Here is a 22,596-nt window from a genome sequence, read left to right on the forward strand (position 1 = left end):
TCGTGGCGTTCGTTTCAGGGCTAAGGTGGCTCAGACTCTGGGACCTCTCACCTCACCTCAGTTCAATCAACATCAGCTAGCACAATCTCGGCATTCCATCTTTCACCTCCCTTCTTTGACACTGTATCGTTCTTTACAAGCTACCCGCAGATTTGCTTTACCACATTGTGAAGGATACAGGACAATCCGATACCGCTACCACCACCAGTGTCGTCATCTAGCCAATTACGACCGCGATACCAACCAACGTCTCTAACCACACTTGTCCCTGCCGATCCATATCTTGACTACGGCACGAAACTCTTTCCCCATTCTTTCGCATACCGTTCTTTGATAGTTTGAAGAACTTGTTTCGCAGCCGGAAGGCGATCGAATACGATCCGAGGAGACCTTTAGTTCCACGAGCTATCACATCTGCCACTATTCATCATGGCGCAAGTCCTCCTTGACCTGTTTTACTCCTTCGGGAACTGCCTCAACTGCTTCCCTGGAAACCCAAATCTCAAGATCAATAATAGAAGCTTCAAGATCCTAAGGCTTCTCGGAGAGGTAACTTTATAACCCTTGGTCTTCCGAGTAATCCATTGCTGACGTGTGCCAGGGTGGTTTCTCTTACGTTTACCTAGTCGAAGACACCTCTACCCACGAACTCTTCGCCCTCAAGAAGATCCGATGTCCCTTTGGTGCCGAATCAGTCCAGCAGGCCATGCGCGAAGTCGACGCCTACCGCCTCTTCTCCCACGTTCCGACCATCATTTCTGCCATTGACCATTCTGTTGCGACTGAACGTGGTGCCGACGAGTCTACGAAAACAGTTTATGTGCTTCTACCGTACTACAAGCGCGGCAATCTCCAGGACATGATCAATGCGAACTTGGTCAACCACGATCGCTTCCCTGAGCGCCGCCTCATGCTACTTTTCCTCGGTGTGTGCAAGGCTCTTCGTGCCATGCACGACTACAAGCCTGCCGTGGAGCGCATGAATATGGGTCGAGAAGAAGACGAGCTGAACAATGGCGAGAGAAATAATACAAGAGGCAAGCGGACTGAGGAGGAGGAAGAAGGCGAACAAGAACGAGGTCTGCTGGAAGGCGAAAACCAAGTTAACGGTGGCAGGTCAATTCAGCACTATTCCCACCGAGATATCAAGCCAGGTAAGCTGATCATAATGTTTGATTATCGTTTCACATACTAACGCATTGCTAAAGGTAACATTATGATTGATGATTCTGGCTCAACTCCAATTCTTATGGATCTTGGTTCCGTCGCACCCTCACCCATACCTGTAACATCACAATCTCTTGCCCTTCAGATCCAAGACACGGCTGCTGAGCATTCAACAATGCCTTATCGTGCGCCTGAACTCTTCGATGTCCAGACTGGCATGGTGATCGACACAAAAGTTGACATCTGGTCATTGGGGTGCACACTCTACGCTTGCCTCGTTGGCAAGTCGCCCTTCGAGATGCGCTCTGATGAGACCGGTGGTACTCTGTCCCTGTGCGTCCTGGGTGGCGACTGGCGTTTCCCTGATGAGGGCCCTGCCGGTGTCAAGCGATCCAACAGCATGCGTCCACAGCAAGGACAGCAGCAACAACAAGCACCAACCGTCGAGATTAGTGAGCCTATTCGCGAAGTCGTGAGGAAGTGTCTGTGCGTCGAGCCTGCGGAGCGGCCTGACATTAACGAGCTTATCCAAATGGTCCAGACAGTTATTGAGGAGCTGCCTGATGATTCTCATTAGGTAGCACATGTGTGCGTGTGTGATTTCAAGGTTACTGTGCTACAGAGCGAAGAGTTATGGATACCAGGAAAGACATCTCCTTGCGGATCTTGTGGTGGTCGAGGATGTAATCATCTTGGCTTGAATATTTACTAGTATCAATTCACGTTGAGGAAGTGGCGTTTCAGGAAGTGCCATGATAGAGCCATTTATTGATAATCGACTAACGTCAAGTCCTTGTTTCGAATCATGCTATTCTCAGCTCCTTTGCCAACCGTGCCACTACCGATGCCCTTTTCGCATGGAATGTTCCGATTACCGCCCAAATCTCATTCTGTCAAGTAACGAAACGGACCGAAACTAACTGGTTCATTGGTCTTTCAAACAATAACCCAACGTGCGGGTTCTGGGTTTGTACAAACGCAGTCCTCCAACTCTGCGTCGCTCTACAGCTGGAGTTTGAAGGTAGCAACTTCAAAAGGTCGCAGCGTGATAGGGATTTTGCCATCTTCCATCTCGATCTTTTCCAGGTCGTCCTCTAGGATGTTTGTCTTGGTGACATGTTTGACGTCAAAGATTGTTTCGATGGTGCCACGGCTACGTCCACCCAAGGATTCGTACACACGGAGAATAATGCTTTGGCCCTTGTTCACGCGAAGACCCTCATTTCTGGTTACGTCTTCATCATCTTGACCTCGCTTGATGGTGTCGAGCACGAGGGATTGGGATTCATCAGTGTTAACAAGCTTGATCGGCGCACTCGAAACGCTTTCGAGGGCGGCCTTGGAAGCAGTCACAGGCTTCAAGGGGTTGTTGAAAGCATACGCAGCCTTGACCGTGGCTGAGGATAGGCTGCCTTTGTGGGGAAGGATCGCCCATCGAATCGTGTGACGTCCCATATCTGCATTGGCATCAGGGGCCTTTGGCGATCGAAGAAGTGACAGTCGCATCATCTTGCCTGCGGTCGCGAAGCCATATTTGCAGTCATTCAGGATGGAGACGCCGTAGTTATTCTCTGAGAGATCAGCGAATTTGTGGCAGCACACCTCGAATTTAGCCATATCCCAACTTGTGTTGTAGTGAGTTGGCCGCTTCGTAATGCTGAAAGCAGTTTCGTAAGAGGCCTCGGTGTTGACAACGTTGACAGGGAATTCAACCTTGAGGAACTTGGAATCCTCATGCCAGTTGACGTCAGCTCTGACATCAATTTGAGAAGGTTGGCCTTTGAGAGCTGCTGAGAGGGTGGTGTATGACTTGATCGAACTGTTCTCGCTGATCTTGATCTCGGTAACAAGGGTAACTCGATGAGCTTTCTGTTCGAAGATCTTGGTCTTGCCATATTCGACCTTTCTGCGTGCATCGAGATGGTATACTTCAACATCCCATGCCTGCCAGTAAAGCGGAATATCGTCAAATATGACAAACTTGTTGGCTTCCCCGCCCTTCTCAATAACTTCACGGTCGTTATCAACGTCGTAAATTGATGTGATGACACCGTTTTCGACGACAACACGAAGCTGATCGTTTTGCAAAACATAAACGTCCGTTGATTGCTCCATTACGGTCACGGCAGGCTTCTCTTCCTGTACCTTAAACGTACGGAGAGCCAGCAGTTGGCCATCGCCACAAGCGACACCTACTTCACTATCAGAAAGCTCTACAAGCTCCTTCCGGTGCCAGGGCAGAGTGTTGATGGCGACCGCTTCGTTGAGACAGGACGAAAACTGGCTAGCAACATTGAGTGAGTCGTACAACTCGTTCATAAGACGTTTGCCGGTTTCGAAAACTTCAGCGTAGACCTAAAACACGGTTAATCAGGTTCCTGGGTGGTTATGCAGATACAAACCTTATCAGAGTCATCGTAGCACATCTCGATGCTACTTCCTGGTAGACAGTCATGGAATTGGCAGAGGAGGACGGCTTCCCACATATCATCTAGGTCCTTGGTTGGGTACTTATACTTCTTGTTCTTGATCGACGCGAAGGTAGCTAATTGCTCGATGTCTCGTAGCATCACCTCGGCCTTTCGGTTGTAGTACTTGTTGTTGGCCTGTGTGGTGTACGTTCCTCTGTGAAGTTCGAAGTACAGTTCACCATACCAGGTAGGAAACTCGGTGGCCTTCTGGTTGAGGCGATCAAAATAGTCATCGACAGTCAAGCCCATCTTGACCTTTGGAATACCACCGATAGTGTTGCTGATTCCAGCACATCGACGGAGCTTTTCGAAGTGTTGCCAGGTTGGGCCACCGCCACCGTCACCCTTTCCAAAGACAAGGAGAGACGTGCTGTCAACTCGCATTGTCTTGTGCTTTTCAATGCTTCTCTTTAGGTCACCAAAGTCGGCATTCGCTGTGTATGTCTCGGAAGGAGGCATGTGGCAAATCACCTGGCTTCCATCTGGACTCACCCACATGAATGTCGTGTGAGGAAAGTTATTGATATTGTTCCAGCTCAGCTTCTGGGTTAGGAAACGATCCATGTCGGCCAGCCGGCATAGCTGAGGGAGTTGGCTCGAATAACCAAAAGTGTCAGGAAGCCAGAATGTGCGGCATCGAGAACCGAACTCGGTCTCAAAGAACCGCTGGCCATAGAAGAACTGTCGCACAAGCGATTCACCACTGGGCAGATTTGTGTCATGTTCAACCCAGCTGCCACCAATAGGATGGAATTGACCCTCCTTTACCTTCTGCTTGACACGCTTGTACGCAGCGGGATAGTATGTCTTGAGCCATTTATACTGTTGAGCTTGGGAGCAAGCAAAGTTGGCTTCCGGGTAGCGATCCATGAGGTCACACTGGTTCGTCCAAGATCGGACAACCTTGCGCTTTGTCTCAGCCCAGGGCCAGAGCCAGCAACTGTCAATGTGACAATGACCAATTCCGAATACGACAGGGTCCTTTCCTACTTCATACACCTTATGAGAGTCAACATCGGGACCGAGAATTTCACGAGCAATCTCTCGACACTTGAGGATGGAATCCTGGTTATCGACCTCGAAAGTGTTGATGATCTTCATAGCCACAGCTAGAGCATGGTTCTGCTCGGCGGAATTTTCAGGAAGCTCTCGGGCAGCATCGCCAATCTCCCAGATATCTATGTGAAGCTTGCGAGCTGGCACATTGACAGCCACGATATCGGCCTTGCTGAGGTTGAAACGTCTGTTAGGATCCGGTGGGGCAATGGTAGTCGTGCCATTGGGGGCGTTTCCGAACATGCCATTGCACGCCATTTCGATATAAATGGTATGTTCTTCACCATCGCGGAATGAGTCGGGGATAATCCATTCAATGCGCTCCCCACTACCAGTGAGGCCTTGAATAGGGACGCCATCCTCAGTCCAGATAGTGCCCTCATTGCTGGCATCCCAGTGTAGCTCGATGAGCTCCTCGTCCTTGATATTCTTGGGAATGCGCAGGACAACCTTGAACCAATGAGTGGACCAGGAAGGACCAAAAGAAGTTCCTGTATGAGTTTCTCTGAATTCGTGGCTGACAGCCTCTTCAAATGTCGGACGTGAAAGATCTGGTGCGTCCCAGACGAAGAGCTGCACATGAGGTTTGCCTGAGTATCTTGCATTGTACATGTTCCTTATAACAATTAGCAATAGCTTCACGTTCGAAGGACGGAGTGTCATACGCCTGCAGATTGACCTTATAGTACTGTCCTGACTTATAGAACGGTTCAATGCGACCCTTCAGAATGCTCGTTTTGGGAACGCCGACGGGCCGCTCGGCGAAAAGAGGGTAGGAAGAGTCATTTCCCTTTGGTTCGCTACCGCCACCCATAGTGAAGACGTCAGGATGTCCTGGGGCAGGAGGGGCTGATCGATTCGAGATACGTCGCAGCTTTCCGGATCGTGGGACTCGAAGCTGGTCTTCTGGAGAGGGAGAATGACGAGGACAAGCTGCAGAAGTCGACGACACGCGGTCGAACGTATTGTTGATACTACTGAAGTATAGTGAGCAGACGCTTGACAATAAAAGATGACGTCAAGCGGAGAGAAAACGATGATAGATGAAGATGGAGCACGTCACGGAAAGAAGAGGAGAATCAATTGTTATTGTATTGCTGAGTTCGCTGTTGATGGATGTAGTACGGCACGTATGTATGTGTGTGAAACGTAGGCGCGGAAAGCAAGCTCTGTGTTAAGCTCTGTGCTAGGTCAAGTGAGCTCGGACAAGCTCCAAAGAGTGGATGCTGTGACTGCCGATCGGAATGTTGATATTAATAAATGTGCACTGCGCTGCGTTGATGATGGGGAAGCCTTTCTGTCGAGGTGGATCAAGCGCCAAGCCAATGTGGAAGCGGGGGACTGCTACAAGGAGAAGCTCCATTCTCGTCGAGTCCCTTTACAGGGATTGACACACTTGCGGCACGGCAACCGGGGTAGAGGCCCGCTAGACTCGGAACGACCAATCCTCTAAGCCAAGCAAAGGATGGAATGGGCCCAGGTGATTCACTGATCGGGTATTGGGGTGCTTTTGTATGCGGGGGAGATGGAGCCGGCTTTCAAGAGGTTGAACATGTTGTTTCACAAATAATTCTAAGGTCACGTACCTCATCGTGCCAATATTTCGATTCCCGGCCGACAATATGCAGAAAGATCTCGATAGTGGTTTTGGACAAAGCAACGACCCAAAAAATGATCGGCAAGGCGATTGCGGATGGACATAAACAGACTGAGAGCGAGGATGGAATGTTAATGAAAGGTTGTTTGTTAGGTAGCGAAAACGAGAGGTATGGTCAGGTAGAAGAATGTCAAGGTTAAGGTACGAAGCATCAGAGACCTACCAGCTTCTGATGTAATAGATGAACACTTGCCTGCCTAGGTACCTACCTTGTTGGAAGCCACGGTTGACCTTGGTTGAAGACTGCTTTGATGGAAAGACCAAGCTCTTGCCATCTTATCGAAGCTCTGAGTTATGCAATGATGCCAGGCACGAGCCGTGAAAACCGGCCGAATCAAGAACAGGCAAGAATACCATTCTACCTTCCTACGATAAAAATATCCCATACTACCTAGGACAGTCTCGTGGCGAGGGGGATTTGGATTGATACTATTGTCAGTTTCCTTGACGACGGCTAATCGAGAGCCCAACTTTTATGTTACCCATGACTGCGAATTACCAGAGGTTTCATGACTTGAGTCCAAGTTACTAGAAGCAAACGGTCTGGTCAATAACGTATTGGGTTGGAATGTCAAGACAAATTAGGTGCTATTAGAGTTGTTTCACTAGCGAGTAATCAAGGTATTGGACTTCGGTGAAGAGACTGACGTACATATGTTCGGCCTTCAGAAGTTTACCAGAACATCATGCGAATAAATCGAAATTATTACAGATACTATAAGAAAGTCGAGCCGTGAAGTAAAAGCGAGACACTTGGACTAATGGCATTGTCACGAGGTAAAGAAGACCGTAGCCGGAGTAAGAGTTAATACTTAGGCAGTGAATGTTTTTCAGCCCCTACTAATGCTACAAATCCATGAAATAGAAGCCACCATAGCCGAAGAGAGCTGCGGAATCTCTCTCATGAGACTTCCCCGTCCTATCATTCGTCTGCAGCAAGGGCCTGGGTGTTCTGCTGGCATCAAGCCTCTCACCGGTTGACTCAGCATTTGCATCCCATCCAATGCCTAGCATCCAGTACCCAGCAGTCAGCCCTAAATAGCAAGTATCGAACCATTTCTCACCCATCATGACCTGTTCCGCTTCCGGCTACTCCGTACAGTACGCACAAGCGCCGTCCCAAGCAGTACGGCACAACGAAATGCTACGATAATTGCCTTTTACCATTCGATTTTTTCACCTGTTTGGTATCTCCCCCTCCTTTAGTTATCACCGCTTGCTCTGGACACTGTACCGTCTGTCTGTAAGGGCACTTGCGTTGCTAGGACCGTTCTCACGACCTGGTATAGCCCAAAGACTTTGTGCTTTTCACTCCAGATTGGATATCGCAAAAGTGTGGATAAACCGGCAGCTAAAAATAATAATCATATTTGCATTCACAAGGTCAAGGAGCGATTGAAAAAGCCAGTTGTGAATATCTTCGTTTATGTTGATCAGAATATTTACATACACCCACAACGTACGTTGTCCACCAAATTCACCGCCAGGTACACCTATAAAGTTGTGCGAGAAATATATCAATAAACCTAAATATCCCATGCCAGTAAAAGGTATCATCCAGGTGTAAATGCCGTAAAGTAATAAGAATGTGAGATGCCCTTAACTCCAGTGAAACTTGATGTGTGGACCGTTGTCCGCCTGCAGATTGCGCCGCTGCCTAAAGCAAAACCCGGTCCTGAACGTTTCCACCATTGTGGGTAATTTGCTGGCAATAGGTTGATGCTTTGTCTTTGTCTTTGTCGTTGTCATTAATGAGATGTCCCACCCGCCCCTCTGAGAGGGGGCTCGTTGTTGGGTCGTTGAGAGTAAGGCGGCTGGCTTATCATGAGGATTCACTGAGATTGTTGTTTCGGCTGCCTGAGCCAGTACCTGTGCCGTGATGAACAACCTCTGAGGCGCCATCTCCTGTATACTCAATTTCGTCCTCGTCGTCATATAGTTCGTCATCTTCCACTTCGTAATATTCGTCATCCTCGGCGGGGTCTTCTGCTTCATCCATTTCCTCGTACTGCTCTGGCTCGTCCAGGTCGCTCTCGCTTTCATTGTCGCTCTCATCAAAGTTGAGCACACCCATTATGGGTACTTCTATCTTCTTGTATTGGCTCTTTATAAGATTATCGGCCATCTCAAACAGCTTGGTGTCTTTATCTGGGTGTGTCTCGCGATCCATTGAGAACTCGGCTTCTTCTCGGTCGGCAAGCTGGGTGTCAATGGGGTTGTTGGGTGATTCTGGTCCATCGGGAATCTGCTTGACCCAGCGACGGACAACCTCAGTTCGAGCGATCTTATTCTGATCTGTCCTGCGTCTCAATCCAGACCGAAATTGGCGCTTCTCCCTTCTCCGCCTGCGCTGGATGCGATCTCTCACATACCAAGCCACCACTAGCATAGATGCCTGCATCATATCTTGACACTTCTGCCTATGCATGTTGGCCCAAGCCTGACATCGCTGTTGCTGGTAGTTTGCTACTGCCTGGCATCTTTGTTGATAATAGGCGGCAATACGAGAGACCATGGCGAGGTATTTGGGGTCGAGGTTTGCACCGGGGATGTTGGGAATCTCGGGTGTCGTCGCCTCGCTAGACTGGGGAGTGCTGCTAGAGCTTGGCCCTGAGCTAAGGCTTGGTGACGCGGACATCTTAGGTTGCGAAGTCGGGGGAGGAGGAGGTGCCATCATCGTGGGCGTGTTGAGACCTGCCAGGCCGCTGAAAGGGTCTTGTGAAGAGGCTTTGCGCTTGAGGTTGTTCTGTAACGGCCTTTGGGCAGGAAGTTTAGGAAAAGAGTGGCTCTCCGGCGGGGGGGTCACCGGTGTGAAGGGGTTGACAGACGACATCATAGCCGCCATAAGGCGTAGTTGTTTGGGTTGGGGCTTTGAGTATATATGTAGATAGTGTGCGATTTATCCAGGGCACTGTTCCGATGAGAAACCGTGTGCCAGGGTCGTTGGTTATTGAATGTAATCTGTAAAGGCAATGATGAAGTTGCTCTTTTTATCTTTGGAGCCAATTCGGAGATTTGAATCGCGTTGTTTGGCGGTTTGATCGTGCGGTTGATATCAGAGTAGTTGTAGATTTCGGTAGACACGGGCGTGTAAGTGAATAAGCGGGGGCTTGTATCAGAGCGGTTGTGCTTGTGCAAGTCACAGAACGAATAAATTGAGACTGAACTCGTTGGATATAATATAGTTAACACAGTAAAGTTGCGTGAAAGGTAGGGGCGTCTTTTTGGTCAGCAAAAGCGCACAAAGGGGATATATAGCTAGGTCACAATCGACAGATGTGGCCGAGGGTTTGGGCAGGGGGTCTGGCGACGTCGTGTGGCAGCGGATCCAAAATGGGCTGAGGCTCTCTCGAGAATCGGCCCACGCCGACCCCGCGAAGAAATATGCTTATGCCATCGTGTTGTTAGCAGTACAGACTGTACTGCGCCTGGCTCCGCTCACTCGCTGGGTATTCGGTATCTTCTTGTTAGCTGGAGACAAGCTGTCTCTGCTTCTGCATTGGCTATGGCTGGACTGGATTTCGAGTAATGCTGTCGCACCATGGAATGGGGAGCACAGCACAGTGCAGTACTGAACAGCTCAATTAAGTGCTGGCTGATGCAGCAAATTCTAGTTCAAGGTAGACTTCTAGGTCAACCTCAACCTCAGACAGCAAAAACTATGCTTTGACCCAGTTGGCCATCTCCGAGGCCGTCAAGGATGCTCCCTGGCATGGAGACAGCCGTTGGATCTGATGCTGACTCTGGATCTCATGCGTTGTCTTGTGTATGTACATAGTATGTTGTTGCTATGTGTGCGCTGTTTTGAGGTGTGTCGTGATGTATCTCGCATTAATGGTGTTGTTTTCACTCTGGTCGTTTCTTTTCCTGCTTTGATTCCATGCCATATCCCTTTGACCCTGTCTGGTATGATTGCTTAAACTGGAAGTGGTGCTGTCCTTTTGTGACAAAACTGGTATTTCGATGGCTCTTCTTGATCCCTTCCATGGTCGCCTTGCCTTTTCTGTGCCAGATGGAACCCTGGGAACATGGGAAGCGAGGATAGCGGACGATTCCATGCTACGTTGGCGATACTCGGTCATCTTTGGAGTCCATCAATGGCCCATGCTTTACCGCCTGCCCACCGATCAAATTGAGACACATGCATAATTGCGGTCGGTACATGCACAGGCTTCTCAGACTGACTGGAGTGTTTGAGATGTCTTCTCCAGCAGCTTGGGCAGATTTGCAGGGCCCATCTGGTGTTGAGGGATGATGATGACGCTAACATGGGACCACGAGCTGTGGTTTCCACCTGGAAGTGGAGGGGCGCTAACCCGCACTGTACCATCTATTGCTCCTGCTGCACCTAAAAGTTCCGTCCGTTAACACTCACTAGCCGCATCTTCATCTCCCGTCATGGTCCAGGAATGGACATGATAATGATGTTGCTTTAATGGCACCACAAGACACAAGCTTGACAAGCTCTCTCTCTATAGACGAGAACTCTATTTCTTACAATCGGGGCCGATGCTTTCAGAAGGCATCGGGACCTGTAGATCTCGAAAATGCTGTCCATCGATATTAATTGGCTCCTGTCATTCGAGACGGTTGATACCTGGGCTGTTTACTCACACGTTGTTCGCGAAGTCCCGGGACCAGCGCCTCCATGGGCAGATTTCTTCTTCATGTGCTGTCTTGTTAGTGGGCATTGGCGCTTTCCATCTCCGTGAAATCTCTGGAGTACCTGGCAACTATCCATCCTTCAGGATCGGGATCCGAGCACAGGGTCCCTACTATTACCGAGCCGAACGTTCTTTTTCCATATTTGTGAAGTCGGAGATGGAAGGGTCTTGCCTGACTGGGTAGACCTAGACTAAGACAGGTGTGGAGGTTAGGTACTACCTATATTTAATGGCTTGTAAACAGCCTCAAACTTGGTACCTACCTCGTATGTTTATGCTGACATATGCTACAATGTTGGTGATTGAATACCAAAATCTCTTTCGCAGAGTCTTCTATATCTGTAAATGTAGATCCAGATGCAATAGCTCCAGTATCAGATGAGACCGCTGCAACAGTAGAGTAGCTGCATAAACTCCACATCCCCTACTCAGACGAGTCTTTTCTTTTTTCTTCCTTCACCGATCGATACCCCATAACGCTCATATCCGTTTTTCTCCACAAGAAGCCACAAAGGACCAGAGAGGAGATCAGTTTGTCTTGTTGCAGAGACATGCTGTAACTCACCGAAAGTGTTATCATCAGATCTCTGCAAATCAACTACTAGGGGGGAGTTTCTATAAATTGCTGTGCTGTATCATGGAGCAAGCCCTTCTGAGTTTGAAGGGCTCAGCTGTGGGCCATGATCGATCAATCTTTTTTTGTTCTCGCCTAATCATATGTTCTTCACCACATCTCATTTAGTGACACCATATTAACGCACGCCAGATCTTGGTCCTGCTGTAAATGTAAAGAACTTACAGCATTGCATTGCATTAATTAATAAACCGACCTGACTTGATTTGGCTGGCGGTTAGTCAATTCGCCCGCTGTCCGAGCCTGTCGCTGTACTAAATTAGGAAGTCTCGAATCAGCACGCACCATCTTTCCTTGAAACACCAAACATGTTATCACCACCATCGCCACTATAGCATAACAGCCCATCTCAGATCCATGCTCCGACCGCATGGTGCCCCCAGTAATCGGCATCCGCCATCTGCGGCCCCTGGCATCATCATCTACCTCAACCTCGACAGCAGCCTCTAGGCCTGTTTCCACTTCTGCTTCGGTTGCTGCCCTGCATACTTCGCATCCATTGGCCAAAGCTGAGGATGCAGCTGAAGCTCAGGCCCAAGCTTTAGCTATAACTCATACAGCTATTGCTACTACCACTGCCTCAATTCCCCAAACACACCGTCATATTGGTCACCCACTACGTTATGGCTTCTCAATCCGTCCATTCCTACCGGTGCCATCTCCCCATCGTCCCCTCCAAACTAGGGGCAAAAAGACCACCACCACCTTTCAGCTGTCTGAATTGCCCCAGGGTCTAATTCAGCCGAAGCCCTTATCACCTCTTCCAACGTCATCAAAGGTTTCGTCTCCCCACGATGAGACCACAGAGCCTATGCCGCAGCCGCTCCCGCTGCCGTCTTTGCCCCAGGATCCTCCCGCCTACCCTACCGTGGTCCTTCAAGCCCGTCAGAACATGCTCAAGTTTGATAACTGTGTGTTACTAACAAGGGTGGGAGGTTTCTATGAGCTTTACTTCGAGCATGCGGAAGAATATGGGCCCTTGCTCAATATCAAGGTTGCTAGCAAGAAAACAAATGCCGGCTTGGTTTCCATGGTAAGTTCATTGCTACCCGCCATGCTATCGCTGTCATGGCTTGACATCTCACCATCATCGTCCGTCTTGTAGGCCGGATTTCCCTTCTTTCAACTCGATCGGTTTCTCAAAATTCTTGTCCAAGATCTCAACCGTCATGTTGCCATCGCTGAAGAGTTTCCAAACTCCCCTACGGCAAAAGTCAAGTCCGGTGGGCTGATGCATGATCGTCAAGTCACACGTATTGTTACTCCAGGCACTCTGATAGACGAGAACTTCATGGATCCATACGCAAATAACTATGTGATGGCGGTCCATATTGATCAAAGACTTGGAGCTACAGAAACAAATAATAACATCGGCCGAGTGCCGGCTCTTGATGCAGGGCCTGTGGACCACAAATCCGTATCCGAACCCGGATCAGCCCATACAGTACCGTCAGCTGTTGGTGTTGGCCGAGATGTCGGGCAGCCTCAGGGGTCTCAAGACGCCATGCCACTCGGCCTGGCATGGCTCGATCTTTCAACCGGCCATTTCTGTACCCAACAAGCCAATCTTGCATCCTTACCTGCGATCTTATCCCGACTATCTCCGCGCGAGCTTCTCTTGGACCAGGACTTGCAAGCGTTCCCAGATCACAACATATTTGCTCCTCTCGCTGAGGAACGTGGAATTATTTCCTACGCACCGCAGCTCCATGACTCTCCCTTACTAGACCCAATCAACTGGGCGCCCATGCTCGAGTCTGCCCTGTCAGAGAGTGAAGTGATTGCTTTCTCTTCTGCTGAGGTACACGCTGCCAGCTTCCTTCTGGGTTATGTCAAGGATCAGCTGCTAGGCATGAGTATAAAATTGCAACCCCCACAGAGAAATGAAAACGTGCAGGTCATGGCCATCGACAAGAACAGCCTACGTGGCCTTGAGATAAAGCAAACCATTCGTGATGGTGTGTTTCGGGGCAGTCTACTGCATGCCATTCGTCGTACCGTCACAAAGAGTGGTGCTCGCCTTCTCAATGAATGGTTGAGTGCGCCCTCGGCTTCCCTCGAGATTATCACTGGTAGACAAGACCTCGTCGCTCTGTTTATCGACGATGCAAACGTTTGTGACTCTGTAATTATATTGTTGCGGAGGAGTTATGACTCCCAGCGCCTTGTTCAGAAGTTCACTCTTGGTCGTGGTGACGCCGACGACCTTTTGGGCCTGGCCAGTACCATTGACGCAACTAGGGAGATTGTGGACCTGCTGAAGAAGGCCAATACACCATCTCGCAAAGTCAAGTCCCCTTGCTTGACTTCATTGCTCTCCCGAATCAGTATGACCAAGTCGTTGAAGCTTGCTCAACGTATCAGGGATGCTATTGACGAAGATGGAATTGAGTTGCAGCATGAAGTAGAGGACTCTGAAACCAGCCAGATGCTAGCTCTTGCCGAAGATGTCGTCAGTAATGAGGGATCACTGGATGATGCAGCTTCTCTTCCCAAAGGCAAGCGAAAACGGCCCGCCAGTATCCGCGACTATTACGCCGAAGACAACGAAGCTTGGATCATGAAACCTGCTGCTAGTCCGACATTGAAACGGCTTCATGCTGACCTAGCAACTCTAATAGAGGAAAAGATAGCCCTCAACGAAAGTCTGCGCGAATCCCTCAACGCCCCAAGTCTGTCCCTCAGATGGACACCCGGACTCGGTCATATTGCTCACATCAAGGGTAAAGATGCTCGGAATCTTGTTGATGTGCAAGCTCTTTCGTCTAGTCGTTCCACACGATCTTTCCACATCACTGCGTGGACGCATCTAGGGCAGCGACTGGATCAGGTTCGTGCACAGATTCGTGCCGAGGAACAGGCCGTTTTCCACTCTCTTCGAGAGCATGTCGTTAAGAACATTGTTAACTTACGCCGCAATGCCGCCGTCCTCGACGAACTCGATATCGCGACGTCCTTCGCCAAGCTCGCTCAAGAACAAAGCCTCGTGCGGCCCGTTATGAACAACACGACTAGTCACACCATCATGGGAGGGCGGCATCCCACTGTCGAAGGTGGTCTTTTCGAGCAGGGAAGAGGGTTTGTACGCAATGATTGTTTGGTTGGGTCGCCTAAAGATGGCCGTATTTGGCTTATCACAGGCCCCAACATGGCAGGTAAAAGCACGTTCCTACGCCAAAACGCTCTCATCACGATCTTGGCTCAGATCGGTTGCTACGTGCCTGCATCGTACGCAGAGCTGGGTATAGTAGACGCCATATTTAGCCGTGTGGGCTCGGCCGACAATTTGTATCAAGATCAGAGCACCTTCATGGTGGAGATGCTGGAGACGGCAGCTATTCTCAAGCAGGCAACATCCCGATCATTCGTCATCATGGATGAGATCGGTCGAGGTACGACGCCCGAGGATGGTACAGCCGTCGCCTTCGCATGTCTTCATCACTTGGCGACTGTCAATCAATGCCGCACTTTGTTCGCAACACACTTCCATTCTGTGGCAGACTTGGCCGCAGCCGAGGGATTGTGTTCAACAGAGGCGGGCATCGTTCAGACATATTGCACCGACGTAGTAGAGGATGGGCAAGGGAGTTTCTTCTACAATCACAAACTACAGAAAGGCATTAACAGACAAAGCCACGCATTGAAAGTTGCGAAACTGGCTGGACTGCCAGACAAAGCTATTGACATAGCAAGACAGGTATTACACAATGACGTTCCTGAGCCAAACGGATCAGGTGAAGCCAGAGCAGGTCAGGATTAGATGGTTTGGAAAGAGACACAACACAAGGCGAAAAATACAACATCTAGGATTAAGATATCTTAAAAAGTTCATAGAAACCTATAATCAATGGCTGTTAGCTTGATGATCGGAGAACAGCTTGCCAAAACATGTGATTGAAGATACATCCGTCATAGGGTGATAATGTGTGTGTCAACAGAAAATTCAGGGTTAAAAAGCTCTTGAACAGTTTATATAATCTTCCGGAAAGAATAGAGAGAAAAAGAGTTTAGCTTGACTAACCTTTTCAGATTGATAATTCGACGAGTAGAATTGTATTAGTCGTTCCGTTGATTTTTGTCACAGGCATGATGAGGCGTTCAGATATTTGTAACCGTCGCGACAGATTCAATTGTCCAGCAGACGATCTATGTACCCCATTTCTAAGATCCATAAGTCGTAAACCCAACCAAAGTCCTGGAAGGCGGTCGTACATCGTTAGGAAGTGGCTACATTTAGTCGCTGCATAATTGTTAGTTTTGTCAAGATCGCAGTGGAGTGGGTTCACATACAAAAGACCGCCGAAGCCCTCATCATCCTCCTCCTCCTCGGACTCATCCTTCTTCTCCTCCTCAGCAGGGGCAGCAGCACCGCCGGAAGCGGCAGCGGCGGGAGCAGCAGAGGCGTAAGCATCGGGGTTGGCGATGCGGTCCTTGAGCTGCTCAATCTCGGGCCAGCTGACCTCGGTCATGATGGCAACAGCAAGAACCTTCTTGTAGCTGTTGACAACAGAGTGGAGGACGGAAGGCAGGGTAGGGAAGTTGAGGGCCAGAGAGATAGTGGCAATGGTGGCGATAGCCTGAGACAGGGTCTTGAGGAGCTGGTCCTCACCAACGTCGAGAACGCTGGGGGGGAAGGTCTGGCCCTGGTCGTAGACCTGAGAGATACCCATACCGTAGGTGAAGGGAGAGATGTTGAGCATGTTGAGCAGGGTAGCCTCGGAGGGACCGACCTTGGAGCCGGCCTCAACGAGCTTGAGATCAGTGGTGATTTCAATGGTACCACGGGCAATCTTGGTGGGGACACCGAGAGCCTGGAAGAAAGAGGTCTTTCCGGGCTCCATGCCGGTGTTTCCAGCAGGGACCCAGACGTCGGCGGGAGCGAGAGCACCAGCACGAGCAGGAGCAGCGACCTTGTTGGCGAGGATAACGTCACGAACCTCCTTGAGGTCCTCGTTGGTGAAAACGAAACCGACGTTGCCCTTGACGTGGGGAAGGAGACGCTCGTACTCGGGGGAGTCGGCGACGAAGGTCTTCAGAGCACGGCGAACCTGAATTTCATCATGTTAGCAATTTTCCTATCAAGTTGGATCCTTTCTTAGAGGGGTCGAGAACACAGCAGAAGGACACAGATGGGAATCAGTAACATCTGGTGTAAACCATTCCGTTGTCTTCCTCGGCCTCGAGTGGCACGTACCATGGTGTTCTTGCCCATCAGGACAACACCCTTGCTGCGGAGAGCATGTCGGATCTCGTGCATCTGCTGAGAGCTGACATTGTCGATCTCAACGATGAAGATGGAGCTGTACTCCTCGAGCAAGCCCTTGAGCTTGTCGAAGTAAAGCGACTTGTTGGTCTTGGCCCCCATATCTTCTTATTGGAGTGAAGGCAGGTTGTTTAAGGCCAAGGGGTATCGTTATGGAATTTGGGGTAATGAAGTTGTTGATGGAAGCAAAAGCTCGATTTTGCGGGCAACTTTTGAGAAAATGTGTGCTTCCTGCCTTTTTCGCTTAGGGCTCTGTTGAACTAAGCCTGATTTGGATAGATGTGGGGTATATCTTATCGATAGGAAGATACATTGTAGATGTACCTTTTTTTCAAGGCGCATCGCATCAAGTGGAACTTAAAGAGTCTGTTGGAGATACGATTTGACATCATATCTTATACGTCTTGTTGGCAGACACTCAATTCGCTGACAGTGTGATCGCCTACCATGAAGATCCCATATAATGTTGTTCACGTCAGTGGGGACGTTCTTTATGCTGCTCGAGGCGGCAAGATTCACTCATTCAGCCTCCAAGACGGATCTCACCTTTCAACATGGAAGCATCCCGACGTCGACAAAGTAGATGCTGCAGTGAAGGCTATCTCAGGTGAAGTCTCAAGCGAGAAACTTGCGAGTCAAGATCCTGTTGATGCGGAGGGTGATGACAATGATGATGGTCCACCAGCCAAGCGACAGAAGACTGAAGAGCCAAAGGATGAGACAACGCCTGCCGATCCAAATGTTCAAGAGGATAAGAAAAACGCCGAGGAGGTGAAGGCTGAAGGCAAGAAGAAAGGGGGAAAGAAGAGCAAGGATAGGCGCAATCAGCAGCGACCGAAAGAGCACAATATCTCACGAGTTCCCGACCGCCCAGTCGTCACTCATCTGACCAGTACCCCTGATGGCTCTCATGTTCTAGCTATCACTGGACATGACAAGGCGATCTGGGTCTTTGAGTGTGATGAGAGGGGTTCTCTCAAGGAACTCAGCAAACGGTAAGCTCCTTTGAAGGAAAGCATGTCTCTTATACTGACCCTCGTTCAGAACCCTGCCAAAGCGTCCTAGTGATGTAGTCATCGGTCCAGATTCGCAAATCGTAGTTGCCGACAAATTTGGAGATGTCTACTCTCTCCCTCTGCTCTACGATCCTACCGCTGAGAATGTTATTCGATCTTCGACCGCCGCGCTAGCTAAGCCTGCGTATAAGCCATCTGCTAATACCACAACTGTTCACTCGAAGCGCAACTTGCGAGCTCTTCAAGAACAGCAACGCCATATGGAGCTTGCTACACGGGCCAAAAATGAGAACAGTTCCAAATCCGATGGCTCAGACTTCGAGATTACCCTTCTGCTTGGTCACGTCTCCATGCTCACTGCCGTTGCGATTGGTGAGAGCGAGGGGCGACATTATATCTTGACCGCTGACCGTGACGAGCATATTCGAGTGTCTAGATACATTCCCCAAGCTTATGTCATCGAGGGTTTCTGCTTTGGTCACACGGAGTTCATCAGCGCCATGACCATTCCCTCATCGCGTGGTAATGTCCTTGTGTCAGGCGGTGGTGATGAGGACGTGTTTGTCTGGGATTGGAAAGCGAATAAGCTTTTGTCACAGACCAGCATCTTGTCCTTGGCTCAAAAGATCTTGCCAGACACCACCAAGGTGGCTATCACTGGTCTCTACAACTTGGTGTACCCCCATGAAGGCTCTGATCTTATCTACATCCTCGCCATATGCCAAGAGTAAGTTTTGCGGTTTCGTCCATAAGAAATATACTAACTTCGCCCAGTATCCCGGCTATCTTCTCCTGGCAACTCACGGAGGATAACACCCTCCACCGTCCCGCCATCATTCAACTTCCTGGCAAGCCCCTTGGCATCTCTGTTAAACCAGCTGCCGGTGATGAGTCTCCTAAGATCATTACTGCTCTCGACCCCGATGATCCCACCCAAGCAAAGAGCTTGGCAATCTACTCACTCACTATGACTGACGAGAAGCTCGCCACAAGTACAACAGCTTTGGTAAACGACGACGAAATCGAGAATGCCGAGCTCGATGTCGATGAGAAGGTTGTGAGGAGTCTCCTGTACAACACTGAGAGTCTACGAAAACAACCGACAGAACGTGAAGAGGAAAGGGGCGAAGAGCAGGTGCCTGAAGATCAAGTGATGGGGGAGTCGGAGGTTGTTGAGGGGCAGTAAAACATATCAAAATCAAAGGCTAGGACAAAAAGTCGACGTGTAATGCATAAATACGCATCAACAAAAGCTATAATAAACATTGTTAAACAACCTTGCAGCAGACTTCATTTAAATCACAGGAAACACAAGCTCTTAGGGCCTTTTGGCACCACATACAGCGTAATACTAATATCGTACAATGTTTACTATCCCAACGCCAACTAGGTAGCTTCTGTCTGAAATACGTCAAGCAACTTGTGCAAGTTATCTACCATCACAGAAGTAATACGCGATTCGGAAGTAAAAGTAACAAACAAATCATCATGTTCATGGTCTACGTACGTCTGCTACTACCAAATTCATTTGAATCGTCTAATGACCTCGAAACGCCTCCCAATCCAGATCGAATGCTCCGTCACTGATTTCGACGTGTTTCATCAGTGTCTAGATGCCCACTCAACTGCACCTCTTCCTCTTGCACCACGCTTACAACTGCCAACAGAAAACCATATCCTCCGCTAATTTTGGTATCATTAAATGATTAGACGACTTTGCCGGCACCGGCGTACGTCTAGCCTCAGCTGCACATGCCCAGTCAGATCCGTAGACCTTGAGGATATCTAAACATACACGCAGCTGACGCCGTCATGGCATTGTATATTCTTCGTTGCACCCATGATGGGATCCCTCCACCGCTGGACGTTTACTGCGAAGCGCACTGCACGCGCTCACCGCCAGGGTGACCATCCTCATCATCCTCGTCCATCATACCATCAGAGCCACCGAAGACTCTGCTTTGGGCTGAGTTGTCCAGATCCTCGAGGCTAGCGGGCTCGGACATGGCATCTCCAGGAGGAATGTTCTGGACGGCAGGGGCGGGAAGGACCTTTCGGAGGGTCTCGAAAACCTCGGGATCTTCGGTCCAATTCTTCTCGGGGAACTTAATGTTGAACTTGATATACATGTTGCCGAAATCGTGGTGCCTGGGGGAGGGCATACCCTGGCCGCGAACCATCTTGACAGCGTCTGGAACAAGTCAGTCAGTGTAAAGTTGAATTATGCATGAGAGATACATACCTTGAGAAATAGCCTCACCAGGGAGGATGTCAATGGCGAGCCATCGGTCGTCGAGGTGCTCGATGTAGATGGTGCCACCAGCCAAAGCTGTCACAAGCTCAATATCGCAGTTGTAAAGGAGATCATCCTCTCGGCGGGTGAAGCGAGGATGGGGCTTCTGCTCGATTTCGAAAACGACGTCGCCGGCCTGAACACCAGGTGCTTGGTCACCCTCGCCTCGGAACTCGACCTTGGTGCCACTGCGGACACCCTTATCAACGTGGACGTGGAGGACCTTGCGGTCAACGGTGGTCTTCTTTCCGTTGCACTGCTTGCAGCGATCCTTCTCCTTGATGCTCTCACCCTCTCCGTTACAGTCGGGGCAGACAGTCTGGAAGCGCTGGATCATGGGGCCCATCTGGCGCATCATGGTCTTCATACCATGGCCATCACAGCCAGCGCATCGCTTGACAGCACCCTCCTTTCCACCGAGACCGTCGCACTTCGGGCAGATGATTGACCGTTGAAGAGCAAGCTTAGAGATCTTACCACGGTAGATGTCTTCAAGGGATACTTTGTGGGTGTGGTGAATGGTTCGGGCCTTAGGAGGGCCGCGGTTCATACCGCCGCCGCCAAACATACCTCCCATTCCACCGAAGCCACCACCTCCGAAGAATTGAGCAAACAAGTCCTCGGCGGCCATGCCACCACCACCAGCACCTCCCTCGAGACCGGCCTCACCATACTGATCGTAAACCTGTCGCTTCTGGGAGTCGGAGAGGATTTCGTAGGCATGAGAGATCTCCTTGAACTTTTCCTCGGCATCGGGGTTGTGTGCGTTCTTGTCTGCGTCGTGTTAGATACGGGAAAGCGAGGATAGATCATCGAGGCTGGGGAATAGGAACATACCAGGGTGGTACTTGAGGGCTCCAACCTTGTAAGCCTTCTTCAGCTCCTGCTCGGTAGCAGTAGGAGAGACCTGGATAAGTTGTTTAGCAAAATTCGAAAGATGCGACAGTCGGGAGGACATACACCTAGTGTGTCGTAGTACTTGGTTTCCTTGACCATTTTGGCGGTTTTTGGGTTGTTTTTCTATAATGTGATGTAGAAGATAAGGTGGGAGGTGAGGACTCTGTTTGGAGTATTAGTAAACCTTGGACAAAGCAAATAAGATGCAAATTTATTCGCGCGCGCACGGGTACAACGGCTGGATGAAAAGTATGCGATGATATATGACAACCTCGTATACCATATGAACCAGCGAAGGAGGAGAAGGATATTTTATATTCGTACCTTGTCCTGAAAAGCGTATCTCGAGTATCCGACGGCGGGGCTACGCTGCGGCGAATGCTCTCTAAAAATCGAATAAGTGGAGGGGATAAGGTCGCTCGGGGGGTTTTCGCAGACGGGAGAGAAGGAGGAAAAGAGTGTTCCCACACGATAAGAGGCGAAGAAGATTGAGAAGAAAAAATGTCTTAGAAACAAACAACTTCAAGTCAAGTCGAGTTTAGGCGTAGGGTATTTGTTTTTGAACAGACGGGTTTTTGAGAGAGAAAGGGAGGCTGCAGCACAAAGCCGAGTTAGTTGCGCCTCATGGAATTGTGTGGAAGAATGTCGATTCTGTGGCGGTGCTGATAATGCACGACCTGGCGTTTTAGTGCATGGGATTTGGTGCATGGGAGGAGTCAGGCTTCAGTTGAAAAGCCTGTGACGCAGCATGGGACCGGTTGAAACGGTCGGGAATTGTCTCTTCTTTTCCCTGTTTCTTTCTTTTCCACTGCTTCTCGACTCATTTAGCCTTTTCCAGGTGTTTCTACTCACATCACAGCTTATTCCAGAGCCTCAGTAAGCCCAACCGCTTACACCAAAGGCGTCATGACGAGGCTATGCATGTACCTCACTAACAGACTGAGGCCACTCCCTGTAAGGCAGCCGCAACACCCCCCGAAACGGGACCCCGAATAAATCCATCCCCCCCTCCAAATGGTCCCTGCGGCTGCGACAGTGGCCAAGGTCCGAGTGCCACCCTAGGCCTTCGATTTTTTTCTTCTCTCCAGCCGCAGGGTCCGATTTAGGACCCAATAAAACCCGATGCCGCTGCCCGGGTTTGTCTTTAACTGATTCGTTCACTTTTCGCCTCCTCAAAAAGATTGTCCCTTGTCCCCCATCAACCACTCAGAGCTGGCAGGTGGGTGACATAAGAATTGTCTTGTCTTCTAAGGCTTAGGCTACAATAATAAAGTAGCCTAAGTGCTGGTCTAAGATAGCATAAGGTGACTAGATTATTTCGTCTCTTAGGATTTCGGGGTCAATTCTTCTGATACACTGAGGGCTGGATATGACTCGAGTTGGTTACTGTACGTATTTTCAGTAATGAGATTATACTCTCTACCGAGTAACAGAAACGTTTCAAAACTCAAAGTGCCAAAAACAAAGTGTCTATAGTC

General features: G+C 49.6%; 7 protein-coding genes across 7 annotated transcripts; 3 read left to right on the forward strand and 4 right to left on the reverse strand.

Moving 5' to 3' along the window:
* Positions 1-343: 343 nt before the first annotated feature.
* Positions 344-1,832, forward strand: B0J16DRAFT_104613 (kinase-like domain-containing protein). Its single transcript, XM_046121324.1, has 3 exons — positions 344-549; positions 602-1,154; positions 1,209-1,832. Exons 1-3 carry the CDS (start codon positions 430-432, stop codon positions 1,742-1,744), a joined length of 1,209 nt encoding a protein of 402 aa, XP_045984849.1. The 5' UTR covers positions 344-429; the 3' UTR covers positions 1,745-1,832.
* A 296-nt stretch (positions 1,833-2,128) lies between these two features.
* Positions 2,129-5,738, reverse strand: B0J16DRAFT_104574 (glycosyl hydrolases family 38 N-terminal domain-containing protein). The gene is made up of 2 exons (XM_046121323.1): positions 3,570-5,738; positions 2,129-3,522 (listed from the first exon to the last, which is right to left on the reverse strand). The coding sequence occupies exons 1-2, from the start codon at positions 5,355-5,357 to the stop codon at positions 2,170-2,172; spliced, it is 3,141 nt and encodes a 1,046-aa protein (XP_045984850.1). The 5' UTR covers positions 5,358-5,738; the 3' UTR covers positions 2,129-2,169.
* Positions 5,739-7,760: 2,022 nt separating this feature from the next.
* B0J16DRAFT_338400 (uncharacterized protein) lies at positions 7,761-9,567 on the reverse strand. The gene has a single exon (XM_046127445.1). It carries the CDS (start codon positions 9,194-9,196, stop codon positions 8,174-8,176), a length of 1,023 nt encoding a protein of 340 aa, XP_045984851.1. The 5' UTR covers positions 9,197-9,567; the 3' UTR covers positions 7,761-8,173.
* Positions 9,568-12,272: 2,705 nt separating this feature from the next.
* On the forward strand, positions 12,273-15,409 carry B0J16DRAFT_264478 (muts domain V-domain-containing protein; the record flags this gene model as incomplete). Its single annotated transcript, XM_046123359.1, has 3 exons — positions 12,273-12,317; positions 12,362-12,682; positions 12,755-15,409. The coding sequence occupies 3 exons, from the start codon at positions 12,273-12,275 to the stop codon at positions 15,407-15,409; spliced, it is 3,021 nt and encodes a 1,006-aa protein (XP_045984852.1).
* A 473-nt stretch (positions 15,410-15,882) lies between these two features.
* B0J16DRAFT_318582 (60S acidic ribosomal protein P0) lies at positions 15,883-17,014 on the reverse strand (the record flags this gene model as incomplete). Its single annotated transcript, XM_046125463.1, has 3 exons — positions 15,883-15,889; positions 15,940-16,697; positions 16,844-17,014. 3 exons carry the CDS (start codon positions 17,012-17,014, stop codon positions 15,883-15,885), a joined length of 936 nt encoding a protein of 311 aa, XP_045984853.1.
* Positions 17,015-17,144: 130 nt separating this feature from the next.
* Positions 17,145-19,205, forward strand: B0J16DRAFT_338420 (uncharacterized protein). Its single transcript, XM_046127446.1, has 3 exons — positions 17,145-17,907; positions 17,957-18,655; positions 18,703-19,205. Exons 1-3 carry the CDS (start codon positions 17,360-17,362, stop codon positions 19,112-19,114), a joined length of 1,659 nt encoding a protein of 552 aa, XP_045984854.1. The 5' UTR covers positions 17,145-17,359; the 3' UTR covers positions 19,115-19,205.
* A 591-nt stretch (positions 19,206-19,796) lies between these two features.
* Positions 19,797-21,217, reverse strand: B0J16DRAFT_265724 (uncharacterized protein; the record flags this gene model as incomplete). Its single annotated transcript, XM_046123407.1, has 4 exons — positions 19,797-20,119; positions 20,171-20,995; positions 21,059-21,128; positions 21,182-21,217. The coding sequence occupies 4 exons, from the start codon at positions 21,215-21,217 to the stop codon at positions 19,797-19,799; spliced, it is 1,254 nt and encodes a 417-aa protein (XP_045984855.1).
* Positions 21,218-22,596: the final 1,379 nt, after the last annotated feature.

This window comes from Fusarium flagelliforme, assembly GCF_020744385.1.
Source record: "Fusarium flagelliforme strain FIESC 12 MPI-CAGE-AA-0113 chromosome Unknown B0J16scaffold_3, whole genome shotgun sequence".
Taxonomy (NCBI): Eukaryota; Fungi; Ascomycota; class Sordariomycetes; order Hypocreales; family Nectriaceae; genus Fusarium; species Fusarium flagelliforme.